Below are 23,420 nucleotides of genomic sequence, written 5' to 3' on the forward strand. Positions count from 1 at the left end.
CAATGACTGTGTTGTGTCCCATTTCAGACAAATCTTAAAGAAACGCCAGAAACAGAGCTCTCGGGACAGATATTTTGTGTGACAGGGGTCCAGTGACTCTCAAGTTGTTCCCAGTGTCTTTAAAAAAAGTAACCCCAGATAAGGACTTGGTACCTGAAGTCCTAATGGAAGGAGATTCTCCTTCCAAACAATAGTGTACACCTTCCTCCTATCCCTTCCTCCCCTCTTCCATCCATCCAGAAGTCTTCAGTAAAGGTAAGTGTAATGTTATTATTATTTTATATATGTATGTACTTGATTTCTCATTGTTTTCAGTATGTAAATCTTTATTTAATTTGAAAAAAAAAATTTATTTTAATATTTTTGGGTGTCTGGAACGGATTAATTTTATTTCCATTATTTCTTATGGGTAAAATGGTTTTGCCATTCGGCAATTTCGTCATTCAGCAGACTCTCTGGAACGGATTAATCACGAAACTCGGGGGTCCACTGTTTATTGTAATAATAATAATAATAATAATAATAATAATAATAATAATTCTAGGTAGTAGGTTGGTAGACAGCAACTGCCTAGGGAGGTACTACCGTCCTGCCAAGTGAGTGTAAAATGTAATGCTGTAATTGTTTTACATGATGGTAGGATTGCTGGTGTCCATTCTTCTGTCTCATAAACATGCAAGGTTTCAGGTATGTCTTGCTACTTCTACTTACACTTAGGTCACACTACACATACATGTACAAGCATATATATATACACCCCTCTGGGTTTTCTCCTATTTTCTTTCTAGTTCTTGTTCTTGTTTATTTCCTCTTACCTCCATGGGGAAGTGGAACAGAATTCTTCCTCCGTAAGCCTTGCGTGTTGTAAGAGGCGACTAAAATGCCAGGAGCAAGGGGCTAGTAACCCCTTCTCCTGTATATATCACTAAATGCAAAAGGAGAAACTTTCGTGTTAACTTTTGGGCCACCCCGCCTCGGTGGGATACGGCCAGTGTGTTGAAAGAAAGAAAGAATAATAATAATAATAATAATAATAATAATAATAATAATAATAATAATAAGTACAGTGCCTGCACTCTGAAGGAGGGGTGTTAATGTTGCAGTTTAAAAACTGTAGTGTAAAGCAAAGACAGTGATGGAGTCGACCCTGCCTTGGTGGGAATCGGCCGGTGTGATAATAATAAAATAAATAATAATAATGAGAGCATAGGCAATGGGGTCGAAGAGGTATGGGGTAGGTTTAAAAATGTAGTGTTAGAGTGTTCAGCAGAAGTTTGTGGTTACAGGAAAGTGGGTGCGGGAGGGAAGAGGAGCGATTGGTGGAATGATGATGTGAAGAGAGTAGTAAGGGAGAAAAAGTTAGCATATGAGAAGTTTTTACAAAGTAGAAGTGATGCAAGGAGGGAAGAGTATATGGAGAAAAAGAGAGAGGTTAAGAGAGTGGTGAAGCAATGTAAAAAGAGAGCAAATGAGAGAGTGGGTGAGATGTTATCAACAAATTTTTTTGAAAATAAGAAAAAGTTTTGGAGTGAGATTAACAAGTTAAGGAAGCCTAGAGAACAAATGGATTTGTCAGTTAAAAATAGGAGAGGAGAGTTATTAAATGGAGAGTTAGAGGTATTGGGAAGATGGAGGGAATATTTTGAGGAATTGTTAAATGTTGATGAAGTTAGGGAAGCTGTGATTTCGTGTATAGGGCAAGGAGGAATAACATCTTGTAGGAGTGAGGAAGAGCCAGTTGTGAGTGTGGGGGAAGTTCATGAGGCAGTAGGTAAAATGAAAGGGGGTAAGGCAGCTGGGAATGATGAGATAAAGATAGAAATGTTAAAAGCAGGTGGGGATATAGTTTTGGAGTGGTTGGTGCAATTATTTAATAAATGTAAGGAAGAGGGTAAGGTACCTAGGGATTGGCAGAGAGCATGCATAGTTCCTTTGTATAAAGGTAAAGGGGACAAAAGAGAGTGCAAAAATTATAGGGGGATAAGTCTGAGTATACCTGGTAAAGTGTATGGTAGAGTTATTATTGAAAGAATTAAGAGTAAGATGGAAAATAGGATAGCAGATGAACAAGGAGGCTTTAGGAAAGGTAGGGGGTGTGTGGACCAGGTGTTTACAGTGAAACATATAAGTGAACAGTATTTAGATAAGGCTAAAGAGGTCTTTGTGGCATTTATGGATTTGGAAAAGGCGTATGACAGGGTGGATAGGGGGGCAGTGTGGCAGATATTGCAGGTGTTTGGTATAGGAGGTAGGTTACTGAAAGCAGTGAAGAGTTTTTACGAGGATAATGAGGCTCAAGTTAGAGTATGTAGGAAAGAGGGAAATTATTTCCCAGTAAAAGTAGCCATAGACAAGGCTGTGTAATGTCACCGTGGTTGTTTAATATATTTATAGATGGGGTTGTAAGAGAAGTAAATGCGAGGGTCTTGGCAAGAGGCGTGGAGTTAAAAGATAAAGAATCACACATAAAGTGGGAGTTGTCACAGTTGCTCTTTGCTGATGACACTGTGCTCTTGGGAGATTCTGAAGAGAAGTTGCAGAGATTGGTGGATGAATTTGGTAGGGTATGCAAAAGAAGAAAATTAAAAGTGAATACAGGAAAGAGTAAGGTTATGAGGATAACAAAAAGATTAGGTGATGAAAGATTGGATATCAGATTGGAGGGAGAGAGTATGGAGGAGGTGAATGTATTCAGATATTTGGGAGTGGACGTGTCAGCGGATGAGTTTATGAAAGATGAGGTGAATCATAGAATTGATGAGGGGAAAAGGGTGAGTGGTGCACTTAGGAGTCTGTGGAGACAAAGAACTTTGTCCTTGGAGGCAAAGAGGGAAATGTATGAGAGTATAGTTTTACCAACGCTCTTATATGGGTGTGAAGCATGGGTGATGAATGTTGCAGCGAGGAGAAGGCTGGAGGCAGTGGAGATGTCATGTCTGAGGGCAATGTGTGGTGTGAATATAATGCAGAGGGCTGAGGAAGGGTTGTTGAGGTGGTTCGGACATGTAGAGAGAATGGGGCGAAACAGAATGACTTCAAGAGTGTATCGGTCTGTAGTGGAAGGAAGGCGGGGTAGGGGTCGGCTTAGGAAAGGTTGGAGGGAGGGGGTAAAGGAGGTTTTGTTTGCGAGGGGCTTGGACTTCCAGCAGGCATGCGTGAGCGTGTTTGATAGGAGTGAATGGAGACAAATGGTTTTTAATACTTGATGTGCTGTTGGAGTGTGAGCAAAGTAACATTTATGAAGGGGTTCAGGGAAACCGGCAGGCCGGACTTGAGTCCTGGAGATGGGAAGTACAGTGCCTGCACTCTGAAGGAGGGGTGTTAATGTTGCAGTTTAAAAACTGTAGTGTAAAGCACCCTTCTGGCAAGACAGTGATGGAGTGAATGATGGTGAAAGTTTTTCTTTTTCGGGCCACCCTGCCTTGGTGGGAATCGGCCAGTGTGATAAAAAAAAAATAATAAAAAATAATAATACAGTGGAACCTCTACTTGCAAGCGTGTCCACGTGTGAGTTTTTCCAAATACGAGCAGTTGATGGGTCGATTTTTTGCTTCCATACGTGAGCAAAATTTCCACAAGCGAGCAGACCTCAAGACAGGTTCCTTGACACTGGTGAGGGGCTCTTGCTCTTGATCTCGGGAATTGTATCTCATTTGTTTGTTGGACTATCTTAATGAAACTTGGGCAATGTATGATGGAAAGATGCTTCTTAACGTACACCAAAAATGAAAGAAATCTAAGCCTAAATAATGGAGTTCACTTCTCAGCAATTAGCCACCCCTTAGCAGTAATTTCGAATGGTTTTTATGGTTGTATTCTCGTTTTTTTTTATCTCATTTCATAGAATGGAAGATATATTACAGAAATAGATATGATTTTGATTGCTTTCACGACGAAAAGTACCTTGAAATAGAGCTCAACCTAGGAGAAATGGCCCATTGCTTGACTGTTTCAGAGTAAACAAATGACATCACTGTCTATTCTAATATGCAGTCATGAATGGGTTGACATTATTTATACAATTATTGCAATAAGGAATAACAGTAAATCTTATATTTTTTGTGTGAATAAAAATAAAAATAAAAAGGTGGAAAGAGGAGTGATTGGTGGAATGATGAAGTAAAGGGTGTGATAAAAGAGAAAAAGTTAGCTTATGAGAGGTTTTTACAAAGCAGAAGTGTTATAAGAAAAGCAGAGTATATGGACAGTAAAAGAAAGGTGAAGAGAGTGGTGAGAGAGTGCAAAAGGAGAGCAGATGATAGAGTGGGAGAGGCACTGTCAAGAAATTTTAATGAAAATAAGAAAAAATTTTGGAGTGAGTTAAACAAGTTAAGAAAGCCTAGGGAAAGTATGGATTTGTCAGTTAAAAACAGAATAGGGGAGTTAGTAGATGGGGAGAGGGAGGTATTAGGTAGATGGCGAGAATATTTTGAGGAACTTTTAAATGTTGAGGAAGAAAGGGAGGTGGTAATTTCATGCACTGGTCAAGGAGGTATACCATCTTTTAGGAGTGAAGAAGAGCAGAATGTAAGTGTGGGGGAGGTACGTGAGGCATTAAGTAGAAGGAAAGGGGGTAAAGCAGCTGGAACTGATGGGATCATGACAGAAATGTTAAAAGCAGGGGGGGATATAGTGTTGGAGTGGTTGGTACTTTTGTTCAATAAATGTATGAAAGAGGGGAAGGTACCTAGGGATTGGCAGAGAGCATGTATAGTCCCTTTATATAAAGGGAAAGGGGACAAAAGAGATTGTAAAAATTATAGAGGAATAAGTTTATTGAGTATACCAGGAAAAGTGTACGGTAGGGTTATAATTGAAAGAATTAGAGGTAAGACAGAATGTAGGATTGTGGATGAGCAAGGAGGTTTCAGAGTGGGTAGGGGATGTGTAGATCAAGTGTTTACATTGAAGCATATATGTGAACAGTATTTAGATAAAGGTAGGGAAGTTTTTATTGCATTTATGGATTTAGAAAAGGCTTATGATAGAGTGGATAGGGGAGCAATGTGGCAGATGTTGCAAGTATATGGAATAGGTGGTAAGTTACTAAATGCTGTAAAGAGTTTTTTTGAGGATAGTGAAGCTCAGGTTAGGGTGTGTAGAAGAGAGGGAGACTACTTCCCGGTAAAAGTAGGTCTTAGACAGGGATGTGTAATGTCACCATGGTTGTTTAATATATTTATAGATGGGGTTGTAAAAGAAGTAAATGCTAGGGTGTTCGGGAGAGGGGTGGGATTAAATTATGGGGAATCAAATTCAGAATGGGAATTAACACAGTTACTTTTTGCTGATGACACTGTGTTTATGGGAGATTCTAAAGAAAAATTGCAAAGGTTAGTGGATGAGTTTGGGAATGTGTGTAAAGGTAGAAAGGTGAAAGTGAACATAGAAAAGAGTAAGGTGATGAGGGTATCAAATGATTTAGATAAAGAAAAATTGGATATCAAATTGGGGAGGAGTATGGAAGAAGTAAATGTTTTCAGATACAGTGGACCCCCACATACCGTCGGCATCACATAACGTTTAATCCGCATACCGCTCACTTTTATCGCAAAAATTTTGCCTCGCATACCGCTCAAAAACCCGCTCACCGCTGTTCGTCCGAGACGCGTCCAATGTGCACCCTTAGCCAGCCTCACATGTGCCGCCGGTGGCATTGTTTACCAGCCAACCTCCGCGGTAACATCCAAGCATACAATCGGAACATTTTGTATTATTACAGTGTTTTTGGTGATTTTATCTGCAAAATAAGTGACCATGGGCCCCAAGAAAGCTTCTAGTGCCAACCCTACAGCAATAAGGGTGAGAATTATATAGAGATGAAGAAAAAGATCATTGATAAGTATGAAAGTGGAGTGCGTGTCTCCGAGCTGGCCAGGTTGTATAATAAACCCCAATCAACCATCGCTACTATTGGTGGTACAGCTGCTGCTGCTGCTGTACCACCGTCAGCTGCTGCTGCTGCTGTAGTACCGTCTGCTGCTGCTGTAGTACCATCTGCTGCTGCTGTAGCATCATCTGCTGCTGCTGTAGCACTGTCAGCTGCTGCTGCTGTTGTACCACCGTCAGCTGCTGCTGCTGCTGTAGTACTGTCTGCTGCTGCTGTAGCACTGTCAGCTGCTGCTGCTGCTGTAGCACTGTCAGCTGCTGCTGCTGTAGCACCGTTGTTGGTGTGGCTTATTGAGAATACCAAGAAACAATTAACCCCAGAGGATTTGCCACCCAGGATAACCCAAAAAAGTCAGTGTCATCGAAGACTGTCTAACTTATTTCCATTGGGGTCCTTAATCTTGTCTCTCAGGATGCAACCCACACCAGTCGACTAACACCCAGGTGAACAGGGAAAAATGCCTGGAACTAGTGCTCATATTGGTGAATTTAAAGCCAGCAAAGGTTGTTTTGAGAGATTTAAGAATCGTAGTGGCATACACAGTGTGATAAGGCCTGTTCTGGAAGAAAATGCCAAACAGGACCTACAGTACTCAGGAGGAAAAGGCACTCCCAGGACACAGTGTCTCATCAGTCATTGCTGCATCTTCAATAAAGGTGTGTCATTTATTCTTCATTTAGTAGAGTAGTACATGCACAATATATATTGTGCATGTACTACTCTACTATTGTGCATGTATCCTTCTCTTTGTGTGTAGGAAAATGTATATTTCATGTAGTAAAAATTTTTTTTTCATACTTTTGGGTGTCTTGCACGGATTAATTTGATTTCCATTATTTCTTATGGGGAAAATTAATTCGCATACCGATCATTTCGCATAACAATGAGCCCTCTTGCACGGATTAAAGTCGCTATGCGGGGGTCCACTGTACTTGGGAGTTGACGTGTCGGCAGATGGATTTATGAAGGATGAGGTTAATCAGAATTGATGAGGGAAAAGAGGTGAGTGGTGCATTGAGGTATATGTGGAGTCAAAAAACGTTATCTATGGAGGCAAAGAAGGGAATGTATGAAAGTATAGTAGTACCAACACTCTTATATGGGTGTGAAGCTTGGGTGGTAAATGCAGCAGCGAGGAGATGGTTGGAGGAAGTGGAGATGTCCTGTCTAAGGGCAATGTGTGGTGTAAATATTATGCAGAAAATTTGGAGTGTGGAAATTAGGAAAAGGTGTGGAGTTAATAAAAGTATTAGTCAGAGGGCAGAAGAGGGGTTGTTGAGGTGGTTTGGTCATTTAGAGAGAATGGATCAAAGTAGAATGACATGGAAAGCATATAAATCTATAGGGGAAGGAAGGTGAGGTAGGGGTCGTCCTCGAAAGGGTTGGAGAGAGGGGGTAAAGGAGGTTTTGTGGGCAAGGGGCTTGGACTTCCAGCAAGCGTGCCTGAGCGTGTTAGATAGGAGTGAATGGAGACGAATGGTACTTGGGAGCTGACGATCTGTTGGAGTGTGAGCAGGGTAATATTTAGTGAAGGGATTCAGGGAAACCGGTTATTTTCATATAGTCGGACTTGAGTCCTGGAAATGGGAAGTACAATGCCTGCACTTTAAAGGAGGGGTTTGGGATATTGGCAGTTTGGAGGGATATGTTGTGTATCTTTATACGTATATGCTTCTAAACTGTTGTATCCTGAGCACCTCTGCAAAAACAGTGATTATGTGTGAGTGTGGTGAAAGTGTTGAATGATGATGAAAGCATTTTCTTTTTGGGGATTTTCTTTCTTTTTTGGGTCACCCTGCCTCGGTGGGAGATGGCCAACTTGTTGAAAAAAAAAAAAAATAATAATAATAATAATATGTATAATAATAATACGTATAATAATACAGTGGACCCTGGTTTACGATATTATTTCATTCCAGAAGTATGTTCAGGTGCCAGTACTGACCGAATTTGTTCCCATAAGGAATATTGTGAATTAGATTAGTCCATTTCAGATCCCCAAACATACACGTACGAACGCACTTACATAAATACAACTACATAATTGGTCGCATTGGGAGCTGATCATAAACCGGGGGTCCACTGTATTAGTATAATATAAAACAATAATAATAATAATAATATGTATAATAATACATATGTAATAATAATGTACTACATATAATAATTATAATAATCGACGGCTTCAAAAGGCTGTCACTAGATGGCAGTGTTTACCACAACAAAGAGGGAGCTGTTGTGGCTGCCTCCAACTGTTACATAATGACATATTTTATTCATTCTAGAGTATATATCATGTTTCTCTTTTATTTATATTGTTTGTTATGTCATATTAGATGAAGTGTGATAGATAAATAAGCCAAATAGATGATATTAGCAAAATTATTCATGAAGTATTTTGCCCGGTCTCCAGATAAACTGTCGTCCACCGCCGAGACCGCCCATACCACTACATGAATGACATATTTTATTCATTTTAGAGTATATATCAGGTTTCTGTGTTATTTATATTGTTTATTATGTCATATTAGATGAATTGAGATAGATAAATAAGCCGTAGAATTGATATTAGCGAAATTATTGAAGTGCAGAAAACCATTGGAACAGATTAATTGCATTTCAGTTAATTTAAATGAGGAAAATTGACTCTGCAAACGAGCAAATCCAGTTGCGAGCAAGGTCATGGAATGTATTAAACTCACATGTAGAGGTTCCACTGTAATAATATGTATAATAATAATAATACGTCATGCAAGATTTCAGGTACATCTTGCTACTTCTGCTTACACTTAGGTCACACTACACATACATGTACAAGCATATATATATATATATATACACACACCCCTCTGGGTTTTCTTCTATTTTCTTTCTAGTTCTTGTTTATTTCCTCTTATCTCAATGGGGAAGTGGAACAGAATTCTTCCTCCGTAAGCCATGCGTGTTGTAAGAGGTGACTAAAATGCCGGGAGCAAGGGACTAGTAACCCCTTCTCCCGTATAAATTACTAAATTTAAAAAGAGAAACTTTCGTTTTTCTTTTTGGGCCACCCTGCCTTGGTGGGATACGGCCGGTTTGTTGAAAAAAAAAAAATAATGCGTATAATAATAATAGTATAATAATATAATACAATAATAATAATAATAATAATAATAATAATATATAATAAAAAAATATATATAATAATAATGTACTACATAATAATTATAATAATAGATGGCTTCAAAAGGCTGTCACTAGATGGCAGTGTTTACCACAACAAAGAGGGAGTGGGTGTGGCCTCCTCCACCTGTTACATAATGACATATTTTATTCATTCTAGAGTGTATATTAGGTTTCTATGTTATTTACATTGTTTATTATTTCATATTAGATGAACTGTGATAGATAAATAAGCTGTAGAGTTGTTGATAGTGAAATATTCAAGGAGTATTTTGTCCTGTCTCTAAACACTCGTCCGCCGCCGCCGCCGCCACATATATAGTGACATACTTTATTCATTCTAGGGTATATATATCAGGTTTCTATGTTATTGATAGTGTTTATGTCATATTAGTTGAACTGTGATAGATAATTAAGCCGTATAGATGAAATTAGCGAAATTATTCAAGAAGTATTTTGTCCGGTCTCCAGACAAACTGTCGTCCACCGCCGACACCGCCCGTACCAGTACATGAATTACATATTTTATTCATTTTAGAGTATATATCAGTTTTCTATGTTATTTATATTGCTTATTATGTCATATTAGATCAAGTGAGAGAGATAAATAAGCTGTGAAGTTGATATTAGAGAAATTATTGAAGTACAGATTTCCACTGGAACGGATTAATTGCTTTTCAGTTAATTTAAATGAGAAAAATTGACTCTGCAAACAAGCAAATCCAGTTGCGAGCAAGGTCATGGAACGGATTAAACTCGCAAGTAGAGGTGCCACTGTATATACAGGAGAAGGGGTCCCTAGCCGCTTGCTCATAATCTACATTATAAAATGAAATGATACATTATAATTTTGAATGTTCTTTGGGCAGTGTTGATAGACATTATTATTTATTTGGAATCAAAATATCTTAAGTTGTATGTCAGTGAGGAAGTGACATTGTGACTACCATACTGGCAGTGATCACTGGCACTGTGTGGCAAGTGATTCTATGACTGCCACACTGGCAGTAATCACTGCCACACCACACTGCTTCAGTTATAAACATATTCTTAGTTCAGCTGTGAACACATCTTCAGTTGAGCCGTGTTCACAGCGTTCTCCCCGAGACACTAATGTGAAGTACGGGTTCCCCACAGGTACTTGGAGTACACACTAGACAATGTCAAGATCCGGCCTCAGGACGTCATGACAGTACTGAAGGAGGTGAGCAAGAACCCTGGGGGACGACTCCCAGCCTGGCGTATGGTACGACAACACTGGTCTAAGATATCCCAACTCTTTGGCCACGGGTCATTCACCATCGGAGCGATCATTAAGGCAGTCACCTCCCCGTTTACCTCCTCCTTTGATCTGGGAGAGGTTAGTGTGTTCCTCTGTCTACCATAGTTATACCTTTTCTGTCAGCAATCTTCTGTCTGTAATGTATAATGGGTAACCTCTCTGTAATGCAATCATGTGTCCGTGACGTATGGTATATCTATTTATTTTTTATTATTAACACATTGGCTGTCTCCCGCTAAGGTGGGGTGGCCCAAAAAGAAAAACTTAAATCATCATTCACTTCATCACTGTCTTGCCAGAGGCATGCTTACATTACAGTTATAAAACTGCAATGTTAACACCCCTCCTTCAGAGTGCAGGCACTGTACAGTGGACCCCCGCCTTACGATATTAATCCATTCCTGAGAGCTCATCGTAAGCCGAAATTATCGTAAGGCGAATTAATTTTCCCCATAAGAAATCAAATTAATCTGTGCAAGACACCCCAAAGTATGAAATTTTTTTTTTACCACATGAAATATTAATTTTAATACACACAAACTGAAGAAGACATGCACAATTACTACTCTACCAAGAATAGAATACATGACACTTACCTTTATTGAAGATCTGGTGATGATTGATGGGATGGGAGGAGGGGAGAGTGTGGAAGTTGTTATTGTTTAGAAGGGGAATCCCCTTCCATTAGTACTTGAGGTAGCAAGTCCTTTTCCGGGGTTACTTCCCTTCTTCTTTTAATGCCACTAGGACCAGCTTGAGAGTCACTGGACCTCTGTCGCACAACAAATCTGTCCATAGAGGTCTGTACCTCCCATTCTTTTAAGATTTGCCTAAAATGGGCCACAACATTGTCATTGTAATAGTCACCAGCACGGCTTGCAATAGCTGTGTTAGGGTGCTTTTCATCCATAAAGGTTTGCACTTCAACCCACTTTGCACACATTTCCTTAATCTTTGAAGTAGGCACAATGGATTCCACAACTTGCATAGACTTCTCAGGGTTAGCCCCAAACCCTTCAAAATCTTTCTAAATTTCCATACTAATTCTCACCCTTTCTATCACAGGGTTGGCACTAGAAGCTTTCTTGGGGCCCATGGTGACTTATTTTGCAGTTATAAGTACAAAAAACACTGGGATAAGGTGAAATGTACCGAATGTATATGTGGATGCGACTGCACTGGCTGGCTTGTAAACACTGGCACCCATGGGGCAGCTGAGGCCACACGTGGGACACGTCCCGGATGAATCACGTAAGGCGAGTTTTTTATCGTGAGGTGAGGCAAAATTTTTGCGTTCAAATGCTTCGTATGGCAGATTTAACGTAATGCGATGCGTTCGTAAGGTGGGGGTCCACTGTACTTCCCATCTCCAGGACTCGAGTCTGGCCTGCCGGTTTCCCTGAATACCTTCATAAATGTTACCTTGCTTGCACTCCAACAGCACTTCAAGTCCTAAAAACCATTTGTCTCCATTCACTCCTATCAAACACACTCACACACGCTTGCTGGAAGTCCAAGCCCCTCACATGCAAAACCACCTTTTCCCCTCCCTCCAACCTTTCCTAGGCCGACCCCTACCCCGCCTTCCCTCCACTATAAATTTATGCACTCTCGAAGTCATTCTATTTTCCATTCTCTCTACATGTCTGAACCACCTCAACAATCCCTCCTCAGCCCTCTGGATAACAGTTCTGGTAATCCTGCACCTCCTCCTAATTTCCAAACTACGAATTCTCTGCATTATATTCACACCACACATTACCCTCAGACATGACATCTCCACTGCCTCCAGCCTTCTCCTTGTTGCAACATTTACCACCCATGCTTTACACCCATATAAGAGCATTGGTATAATTATACTCTCATACATTTCCCTCTTTGCTTCCATGGACAAAGTTCTTTGTCTCCACAGACTCCTAAGTGCAGCACTCACTTTTTTTCCCTCATCAGCTCTATGATTCATCTTTCATAGACCCATATGCTGACACGTCCACTCCTAAATATCTGAATACATTCACCTCCTCCATACTCTCTCCCTCAAATCTGATATCCAATCTTTTGTTACCTAATTTTTTTGTTTTCCTCATAACCTTACTCTTTCCTATATTCACTTTTAATTTTCATCTTTTACATAACCTACCAAACTCATCCACCAACCTCTGCAGCTTCTCTTCAGAATCTCCCAGAAGCACCGTGTCATCAGTAAAGAGCAACTGTGACAACTCCCCTTTGTGTTATATTCTTTATCTTTTAACCTCACACTTCTTGCCAACACCTGAGCATTCACTTCTCTTACAACTCCATCTATAAATATATTGAACAACCATGGTGACATCACACATCCTTGTCTAAGGCCTACTTTTACTGGGAAATAATCTCCCTCTCTCCTACATACTCTAACCTGAGCCTCATTATCCTCGTAAAAACTCTTCACTGCTTTTAGTAACCTACCTCCTGTTCCATACATTTGCAAATCTGCCATGGTGCCCACCTATCCACCTTATCATACGCCTTTTCAAAATCCATAAATGCCACAAAAACCTCTTTACCCTTACCTAAATACTGTTCGCCTATGTGTTTCACTGTAAACACTTGGTCGGCACACCTCCCCTACCTTTCCTAAAGCCTCTTTGTTCATCTGCTATCCTACTCTCTGTCTTACTCTTAATTCTTTCAATGATGACTCTACCATACACTTTACCAGGTATACTCAATAGACTTTTTTTGTTTTTAACACGTCTCCCATTTCCCACCGAGGCAGGGTGAACTAAAAAGGAAGAAAAGACCCAAAAAGAAAGTAAAAACTTTCGCCATTCAACACTTTCACCACCACTCATAAATAATCACTGTCTTTGCAGAGGCGCTCAGGTACTACAGTTTAGACATCCCTCAAAACTGCCAATATCCCAAACCCCTCCTTTGAAGTGCAGCCATTTTACTTCCCATTTCCAGGACTCAAGTCCGGCTAGCCGGTTCCCTGAATCCCTTCACAAAATATTACCCAGCTCACACTCCAACAGACTTCTTCCTCTATAATTTTTGCACTCTCTTCTGTCCCCTTTGCCTTTATATGAAGGAACTATGCACGCTCTGCCAGTCCCTAGGTATCTTACCCTCTTCCATACATTTATTAAATAAAAGCACCAACCACTCCAAAACTATATCCCCACCTGCTTTTAACATTTCTGTCTTTATCTCATCAATCCCAGCTTCCTCACCTCCTTTCGTTCTACCCACTGCCTCACACATTTTCCCCACACTCACAACTGGCTCTTCCTCACTCCTACAACATGTTATCCCTCCTTATCCTATATATGAAATCACAGCTTCCCTATTTATTTATTTATTTATTTATTTAAGCATACATACAGAGGTACAAAAAATACAGGTAAGTGCAGCATACCAAAGCCACTTATATGCATAGCATTACGGGCTGGCTTAAAATTAACTTAAGATTAACTAAGCAATGATGAAATCAGTGATAAAACATTATTGTAAACAGATAACTATAAAGCACAAATGAGTATTACAAAGACAGGTCATATCTTCATCAACATTTAACAATTCCTCAAAATATTCCTTCCATCTTCCCGATACCTCTAACTCTTCATTTAATAACTCTCCTCTCCTATTTTAAACTATCAAATCATGCATTCTCTCGGCTTCCTCGACTTATTAATTTCATTCCAAAACTTTTTCTTATTTTCAACAAAATTTGTTGATAACATTTCACCCGCTCTCTCATTAGCTCTCACTTTACATTGCTTCACCACTCTCTTAACCTCTCTCTTTTTCTCCATATACTCTTCCCTCCTTGCATCACTTCTACTTTGTAAAAACCTCTCATATGCTAACTTTTTCTCCCTTAGTACTCTCTTTTCATCATCATTCCACCATTTTGGCTGTAATCTACTTGATATAATCCATGTCATTTAAGCTGAGTAATGCATATGAGGGTACATAAGTGGTGAGTGAGTCAGTAGTACCTTTGCCTCACAATTGGAGAATTCAGGTTGAATCCTGGAGTTGGAGATTTATGCATGTTTCTTAACATCTGTTGCTGTCACTGTTCACTTAGCAGCAACTAGGTACCTGGGTGTTAGTTGACTCATCATAATCATGTAGGTTTGCCAGGACGAGTCCTGTCCCGGGTCTTCTCCACGTGGTGACCTGGCAGTGCCTCCTACAGGAGTGTCAGAGTTGATACAAGTGATGTACCGTTTACAGCCCTATGGTGGGGGCATGGTGAGCATTCATGTCAAGTGGAGTACTGTTTATAGCCCTATGGCGAGAGCAGCTGTTGAGGGAAATGTTACAAGCTAAGTCAAAGATTAAATAGTGGACTAAATGGGACTTATCTTTAAAGACAGCTTTTGCCTACACAGCCATCCCTGTAAGCGATGTCTTGAGAAGCTGTCGTGTGCAATCCCTCAAGGGCTGAAAATAAAATATGTGTGAGTGTAATTACCCCTAGGGGGTGTTATGTCAATATTTTCATTACTGAATACTGACTGGATCCATTGAATCTTATACTCACATGTGTTGGGCTAAAAAGCCCGCATGTCACCGGGGTATATGGTAATCTGTTCAGCGTACATTAGTTCTCAACTGCGCAGCCAATGGAATCATCGTACGCTAAACAGACTTACCTGGGTTTGTGTATCGGACCCTTACACCCGGATATCATTGTCTTGATTAAAGAATAGTGTCTTTGAGAATGTCCATGTCTTCCACAGTCTAGGAATACGCACACTGGTACACTATGTTCCACAAGGTTTGTCTTTCATGGTAATGTCCTTAAAGAAGCTGAACACACTTCTTGGTAATAGGTTTATAGTTATTATGGAGATTGTCTGAGGTACAGCAATGCACAATTCACTTCCTTTGTTTGTTCTTAGCATGAAGTGGTCTTTACTGCACCATTATATATTGCAATCTAGCCTGCGGCGTCTCCGTCTACCTCCAGCTTCCCGACACACAAAAGAAGTGCCGACAAAGCATATTTTCCCTGCTTGTCAAACTTCCTCCATGAAGCAATGTAGAATGCATGATTCTTGCTGTCTGGGCATACACAACAATGTACACTATCTTTACATGGTAATAAAGTAGGTGCAGGATTTTCCTTAATTGTCCTGCTAAGGTAAGAGATTGATTGTCTCTTATTAAACTATACTACTTGCAACACTGGTTTCTTGCAAGGAGCCGTATGACCGTGACACATACTCGTAATGCATCTGGAATCAATTAAAATATTGATGCAGAAGTAAGACGCCATCAGCCCCTCTGGAGGGCTGAGTCCCTCAGAGGGCTGAAGGGGGCTGATATCCCCTTCCTTGAGAAATTTTCTCCACAGCAGCCCTATGACAAGAGTGCGGTGACTCAACTCCAATTTAGCCATTCCTGTCACTCAGGCCACAGCCTGAGTGCCAGAACGACTCAGGAGATTCTCTGGAGGTGTGTAGAACACCTAGCATCTGACGGCTTCATTAGTTGACGGTTGTGGGTGGCATGCTGGGATGGGGCAATATACTTTTTTTTACTTGATGGTTGTCCATTGAAATGAGCTGAGGTAGTATGCCAGCTGAGGCAGGACATCAACTGAGATAGGATAACAGCTGAGGTTCTTTTGCACGATGCCTCAAAGAGCAACATTCCCATCTTTTTTCTGTGAGATCTGTCCATCTTTATGGTTTGTTACTCATCTTTCACAGCTCATTACTCATGTTTCATGGTTTGTTACTCATCTTTCATGGTTTGCACCATCATTTAAGCTGTCTCTTACACACTGGTACTAACAGCAGTTGCTTGCAGGTGGAGTCATTCTTCAAGGAGGTGGATGTGGGTCCTGGGGAGCGGGCGCTGGCGCAAGCACTCGAGACTATCCGCCTGCACATCCAGTGGCATGAGCACAACCTGAAGGACCTGACTCAGTGGCTACACCAGCACCTCTCACTCCCACTCACGAACACTAGCTCTGAACAATACTAGCTCCGAATGATACTAGCTCTCGTTATGTTATCGAGAATTAAAATAAAAAATCTAAATACTTTCATTCAGGAACTCCCAGACTTACAAATGGCCGAGTTATGAACATCCACACAAATGAGGTCCCTATGAAACTGCATTTCAGAAGAGTCCATCTGCATTCGTGAACACCCACAAGATGCAGTTATCCTTCATTTTGTGGTTTCCTATACAAATGTTTGTTCAGAGTTGCAAGAAGGTCTTTTTTGTCTTTTTTTATTTTTAGTTGGATGACCGAGTAACTCAGCTTGTCCATTCGTTTGGTAGTCCCTGTATGAGATCTAGTACGGGCATAGAACAATGAACATTGTTCATATACAGTTCTAAGAACCATTGAAAAAATATTGAACTTAGTCATGGTTTTTGTAATGTAGTTATATGTACAGTCAGCTACTCTACATAGTCGGCTCTTTTGAAGCTCCTCTACATACAGTCAGCTCTCTTATAAAGCTCTTCTATACAGAGCATGTCTTGCAAATGCAGTTGAAGAATTTCATCCAAAATTGAATAAACACATTTAAGGCCTTTCATTGTGCTCTTCTATCATGACTGAACTTTTTCGGTCATGTTCACAAAAAGAAAAAAATCACACTGTATAAAGCAAGTCTCTAAGTGAACTGACTGTCTGCAAATGGAGATTGAGAGAGAAACTTCACTTCATAAGTTGAGGTCGAAATACACAGATTGAATAGCAGATTTATATTTTTAAATAATGTAATTGTTGAGTTTTAAAACTTGAAATAGAAATACGTATATATTTACTGAAAACAATCAACTCTTCCCATTGTAAAATAGTATTCAACTCAAAGTGAGTGTGAGTGAGTGTGTGTGTGTGTGTGTGTGTGTGTGTGTGTGTGTGTGTGTGTGTGTGTGTGTGTGTGTGTGTGTGTGTGTGTGTGTGTGTGTGTGTGTGTGTGTGTGTGTGAGTGTGAGTGTGAGTGTGAGTGTGAGTGTGAGTGTGAGTGTGTGTGTGTGTGTGTGTGTGTGTGTGTGTGTGTGTGTGTGTGTGTGTGTGTGTGTGTGTGTGTGTGTGTGTGTGTGTGTGTGTGTGTACTCGCCTAGTTGAGGTTGCGGGGGTTGAGTCTGAGCTCCTGGCCCCGCCTCTTCACTGATCGCTACTAGGTCACTCTCCCTGAGCCGTGAGCTTTATCATACCTCTGCTTAAAGCTATGTATGGATCCTGCCTCCACTACATCGCTTCCCAAACTATTCCACTTACTGACTACTCTGTGACTGAAGAAATACTTCCTAACATCCCTGTTATTCATCTGTGTCTTCAACTTCCAACTGTGTCCCCTTGTTACTGTGTCCAATCTCTGGAACATCCTGTCTTTGTCCACCTTGTCAATTCCTCTCAGTATTTTGTATGTCGTTATCATGTCCCCCCTATCTCTCCTGTCCTCCAGTGTCGTCAGGTTGATTTCCCTTAACCTCTCCTCGTGGGACATACCTCTTAGCTCTGGGACTAGTCTTGTTGCAAACCTTTCAACTCTCTCTAGTTTCTTTACGTGCTTGGCTAGGTGTGGGTTCCAAACTGGTGCCGCATACTCCAATATGGGCCTAACGTACACGGTGTACAGGGTCCTGAACGATTCCTTATTAAGATGTCGGAATGCTGTTCTGAGGTTTGCTAGGTGCCCATATGCTGCAGCAGTTATTTGGTTGATGTGCACTTCAGGAGATGTGCCTGGTGTTATACTCACCCCAAGATCTTTTTCCTTGAGTGAGGTTTGTAGTCTCTGGCCCCCTAGACTGTACTCCGTCTGCAGTCTTCTTTGCCCTTCCCCAATCTTCATGACTTTGCACTTGGTGGGATTGAACTCCAGGAGCCAATTGCTGGACCAGGTCTGCAGCCTGTCCAGATCCCTTTGTAGTTCTGCCTGGTCTTTGATCGAGTGAATTCTTCTCATCAACTTCACGTCATCTGCAAACAGGGACACCTCAGAGTCTATTCCTTCCGTCATGTCATTCACAAATACCAGAAACAGCACTGGTCCTAGGACTGACCCCTGTGGGACCCCGCTGGTCACAGGTTCCCACTCTGACACCTCGCCACGTACCATGATTCGCTGCTGTCTTCCTGACAAGTATTCCCTGATCCATTGTAGTGCCTTCCCTGTTATCCCTGCTTGGTGTGTGTGTGTGTGTGTGTGTGTGTGTGTGTGTGTGTGTGTGTGTGTGTGTGTGTGTGTGTGTGTGTGTGTGTGTGTGTGAGTGTGTGTGAGTGTGTGTGTGTGTGAGTGAGTGTGAGTGAGTGTGAGTGAGTGTGAGTGAGTGTGAGTGAGTGTGAGTGAGTGTGTGAGTGTGTGAGTGTGTGTGTGTGTGTGTGTGTGTGTGTGTGTGTGTGTGTGTGTGTGTGTGTGTGTGTTGAATACTATTTTAAAATGGGAAGAGTTGATTGTTTTCATTAAATAGGCTACAGAGGAGCTCTGAATCTTGAGGAAAGGGGTCGAGGAGGTAAGGGGTAGAGTTAAGAATGTATTCAAGTGTGCGGGATATATGAGGGTGGTTGCACATGGGAAGAGGAGCAGTTGGTGAAATGATGAGGTAAAGAGCGCTTTAAGGGAGAGAAAAAGTTGACTTGGGACAGGTTTTCACAGTATAGAAGTGAGGAGTGTGAATGTTGTGGCTGCAGGTTTCACAGTATAGAAGTGAGGAGTGTGAATGTTGTGGCTGCGGGTTTCACAGTATAGAAGTGAGGAGTGTGAATGTCGTGGCTGTGGGTTTCACAGTATAGAAGTGAGGAGTGTGAATGTTGTGGCTGTGGGTTTCACAGTATAGAAGTGAGGAGTGTGAATGTCGTGGCTGCGGGTTTCACAGTATAGAAGTGAGGAGTGTGAATGTCATGGCTGTGGGTTTCACAGTATAGAAGTGAGGAGTGTGAATGTCATGGCTGCGGGTTTCACAGTATAGAAGTGAGGAGTGTGAATATTGTGGCTGCGGGTTTCACAGTATAGAAGTGAGGAGTGTGAATGTCGTGGCTGCGGGTTTCACAGTATAGAAGTGAGGAGTGTGAATGTCATGGCTGCAGGTTTCACAGTATAGAAGTGAGGAGTGTGAATGTCGTGGCTGCGGCTTTCACAGTATAGAAGTGAGGAGTGTGAATGTTGTGGCTGCGGGTTTCACAGTATAGAAGCGAGGAGTGTGAATGTTATGGCTGCGGGTTTCACAGTATAGAAGTGAGGAGTGTGAATGTCGTGGCTGCGGCTTTCACAGTATAGAAGTGAGGAGTGTGAATGTCGTGGCTACGGGTTTCACAGTATAGAAGTGAGGAGTGTGAATGTCGTGGCTGCACGCCTAGAGATGATCTAGTTCCTCTGGACCAGGGCGTAAGATAATGCTCTGGTCCATCTGGACCACAGCCTATGATGATGCTCTGGTTTGTCTGGACCTCTGGAGTGAGCCAGAACCTTGTTTGAAATCTTGCCTGGGAAGTGTGGGTTACTTGTGAAGTGTAACATTTGGTGTGTGTGATAAAATAAGTCTTTCCATAACTTGGACGACTTTGGCTTGAATTTTGTAAAAGGTTGGTAATTCTGCATAGCTTCAGTCTTCAGCATTTTCTTCGTGTCATGACTAGTCAATGCTGCCATCATTGACTAGTAAACACTAGTCAGCATCAACTAGTCAACACTGTCAGTAATAACTAGTCAGCACTGTGTCTGTCAGTGTATATACACTGAGAGGTGTAAATCAGTGTACATATACTGAGGTGTGTATCTCAGTGTATTTACACTGATAGGTGTATATCTGTCCGTGTATATTACAATACCAACTTTAAGTTTATTAATCAGGGATAAGCTCCTGTTTACTACAGGAGACGGAACATTAATAGTCATCTGAGAGACTTAAGTTGTCTTCAGATTGAGGACTTTGAGTTGGCATTAATAACTTACCAAACTAAATTTAAGTATTCAAAGATTACTCTAGGGAAAATAAATATGTCTAGGATATTTTCAGCAGCTGTTTTAAGTCATTTAATAACTAAAATAGCAAAACAATTTCAGGAACTAAATTAATCAGTTTATGAATCATTTAGTAATTAAAGTAAATTAAATATTTAAGATTAAGGTACAGGCTATCACTACAATGAATAAAGTTATCATTCTTTGTTTAAGACTATTAAAAAATAAAAACCATTCTATAAGATTAACTATTAAAAGATAAGAATGATCCACCACCGAGTTAAATTGTTTTTCTAATCCTTTCAAGATCAGTGCCGTAGTATGTACTATGGATTTGAGCTCTGGGTCAGTGCCGTAGATCTATGTATACTCAGAGGGTGTTTTGGCCCAATCCGTGATCAGGCCTCGTGGTGGATCAGGGACTGATCAACGAGGCTGTTACTGCTGGCCTCACGCAAACCGATGTAGGAACCACAGCCCAGCTGGTCAGGTACTGACTGACTTTAGGTGCCTGTCCAGCACCTTGAAGACAGCCAGGGGTCTATTGGTAATCCTCCTTATGTATGCTGAGAGGCAGTTGAACAGTCTTGGGCCCCAGGTATTTATTGTGTTTTCCCTTAGCGTATTCGTGGCACCCCTGATCTTCATTGGAGGATGTTGCGTTGCCTGCTGAGTCTTTTGCGGCAGATTTCTTGAGGAGTGATATTTGTGTGAAGATTTGTGACTTGTCTCTAGAATTTTCCAAGTGTATATTATGTACCTTTGTTGCCTGCATTTCAGGGAATACAAATCAAGGGACTTCAACTGTTCCCAGTAATTTAGGTGCTTTATCTTATACATGTACATGCAGTGAAAGTTCTCTGTATATTTTCCAGGTCTGCAATTTTTCCTGCCTTGAAAGGGGCTGTTAGTGTACAGCAATATTCCAACCTAGAGAGAACAAGAAATTTAAAAAGAATCATCATGGGCTTGGCATCCATAGTCCTGAAGGTTCCCATTATTCATCATATCATTTTCCTAGCAGATAAGGTAGATACATTGTTGCTATCTTTGAAAGTGAGATCCTCTGACATTATCACTCCTAGGTCCTTCACAATAGTTTTTCACTGTTGTTGTGTTTAGAATTTTTTTTGTACTCCAATACAGTTCTAATTTCCTCATGTTTTCCATGTCGAAATTTCTCTTCATTGAACTTCGTGCTGTCTTCTGCGGCCCATTTAAATATTTGGTTGATGTCTGCTTGGAGACTTGCAGTGTCTTTGATGGATGAAAATGCAATACAAATTTGAGTATCATCAGCAAAGGAGCACATGGTGCTGTAACTTACATCTCTGTCAGATAGATACAGTGGAACCTCTGGTCACAAACACACGGTGCTGTGGCTCACATCTCTGTCAGATAGATACAGTGGAACCTCTGGTCACAAGCGCTTCTGAACACTAACAAATTGGTTCACGACTAAAAAATTCGCCAAATTTTTGCATCTGGTCACGAACACATAGTCGGGTGCTGATTAAACACAGCTGCGCCAATTTTCACATTCTGCGCCATTTTTTTTTTTTTTGCACATGCCAATTTTCCCCACTTCTTCTTGTTTATGTACACCTAACAGAGACCCTTGCCTTGTAGTTGGTCTCGGTCAGATGTGTGTTCATTCGCTGTGAACTTGAGGATAAGGGATAAAGTACCATCCTCTTACCCCCTTCTGGAAAACATAGTGTAGTACAGTGCTGTGATATACACTCGTAATGCACCATAAAACTAAGTAAGTTTACTCAGGTATACACAAATACAGTTACATAGATTATCATACATAGCAGCATGTGTGTAGAGAACCTGGGATAACCCAAAATAGTCAGACAGTGATTTTCTCAATTTTTTTTTTCAGTGTGTGCTTGTTTTCGTCGATTATCTCGGAAGTTATTCATAAATTACAGTAATTACAACCGTGATAAATTCAGATTAGCAATGTTTTATCAGCAGGTAGTGCACAAACACCTTCTCACAGTGCCAGTACCCAGCTAAGGCTTGCCATATATGATTCTTGGTAAATTTTTTTTTTTCTCAGTTTGTTGGGCTATCTTATTGAAACTTGGGCAAATGTATGATGGAAAGATGCTTCTTAACGTACAGCAAAAATGAAAGAAATTGGATGATAAATAACAGAATTCACTTCTCAGCCATTAGATGTCTCTTAAAACTAAAAAAAAAAAAAGTTTACAGCAAACGGTTCGTAGGGGTCTAGAACGGACTCGTGCAATGTAAGTTTTCTCTGTCATTCAAGGTTTTCTCAGTGTTATTCAAAGTTTTTACATTTAGTTTACTATTACACTGTGCATTCTATGGTATAATTAACTAATATGTTTGTGCTTAAAAATCTTAAACAATATTTTTACATACAGTTCATAGGGGTCTGGAACGAATTAATCGTATTTACATACAATCCAATGGGGAAATTAGGTTTGGGTCACGACTAGTTTTGGAACAAATTATGTTCGTGACCAGAGGCTCCACTGTATGAGGAACAGGATGGGAGCGAGTACTGTGCCTTATCGAACAGAACTTTTTACTGTAGCTGCCTCAGACTTTACTCTTTGTGTTCTATTTGTTAAGAAGTTATAGATCCATCTACTAACATTTCTTGATATTCATTTATCATGCATTTGGTGTGCTATTACACCATGATCGCACTTGTCGAAGGCTTTCACAAAGTCACTGTATACTACATCCGCATTGTGTTTGTTCTCCATAGCATCCCAGACCATGTCATAGTGGTCCAGTAGTTGGGACAGGCAGGAGTGACCTGCTCTAAACCCATGTTGCCCTGGATTGTGTAACTGATGGGTACCTAAGTGGATGTCAGTCTCGTTTCTTAGAACTCTTTCAAAGATTTTTATGTGGGACATTAGTGCTATCAGTCTGTAATTCTTTACAATTGCTTTACTGCCACCTTTGTAGAGTGGGGCTATGTCTGTTGTTTTTAGTGACTGTGTGATGACCCATGTCAATGCTCCCTCTCCTTAAACAACAAAGAAATGAGTGAGATACTGGAGTCCCAATATGATTCAGCATTTAGCGAGCTGTTAACCATGTCTCAGTACACACACTGTACTGTGTACCAGTACACTGTACCATGTGTGCCAGTACACTGTACTTG

At 40.8% G+C, this 23,420-nt stretch overlaps 1 protein-coding gene across 4 annotated transcripts in view; it reads left to right on the top strand.

Moving 5' to 3' along the window:
• The window catches only part of LOC128697093 (endoplasmic reticulum aminopeptidase 1-like), a 196,058-nt gene extending 175,516 nt beyond the window's left edge, over nucleotides 1-20,542 (top strand). For 3 of the 4 annotated variants that reach the window (XM_070095297.1, XM_070095299.1, XM_070095298.1), the window contains 2 exons: nucleotides 10,190-10,412; nucleotides 16,146-20,542. In XM_070095297.1, coding sequence (XP_069951398.1) covers nucleotides 10,190-10,412; nucleotides 16,146-16,322 — 400 coding nt within the window. In that variant the 3' untranslated portion in view covers nucleotides 16,323-20,542. Of the gene's footprint in view, nucleotides 1-10,189; nucleotides 10,413-11,399; nucleotides 11,550-16,145 lie in introns of those variants that run through there. The other variant, XM_070095300.1, reaches the window with a different exon arrangement.
• The last annotated feature ends 2,878 nt before the right edge of the window (nucleotides 20,543-23,420 follow it).

This window comes from Cherax quadricarinatus, chromosome 49 (assembly GCF_038502225.1).
Source record: "Cherax quadricarinatus isolate ZL_2023a chromosome 49, ASM3850222v1, whole genome shotgun sequence".
Lineage (NCBI taxonomy): Eukaryota > Metazoa > Arthropoda > Malacostraca > Decapoda > Parastacidae > Cherax > Cherax quadricarinatus.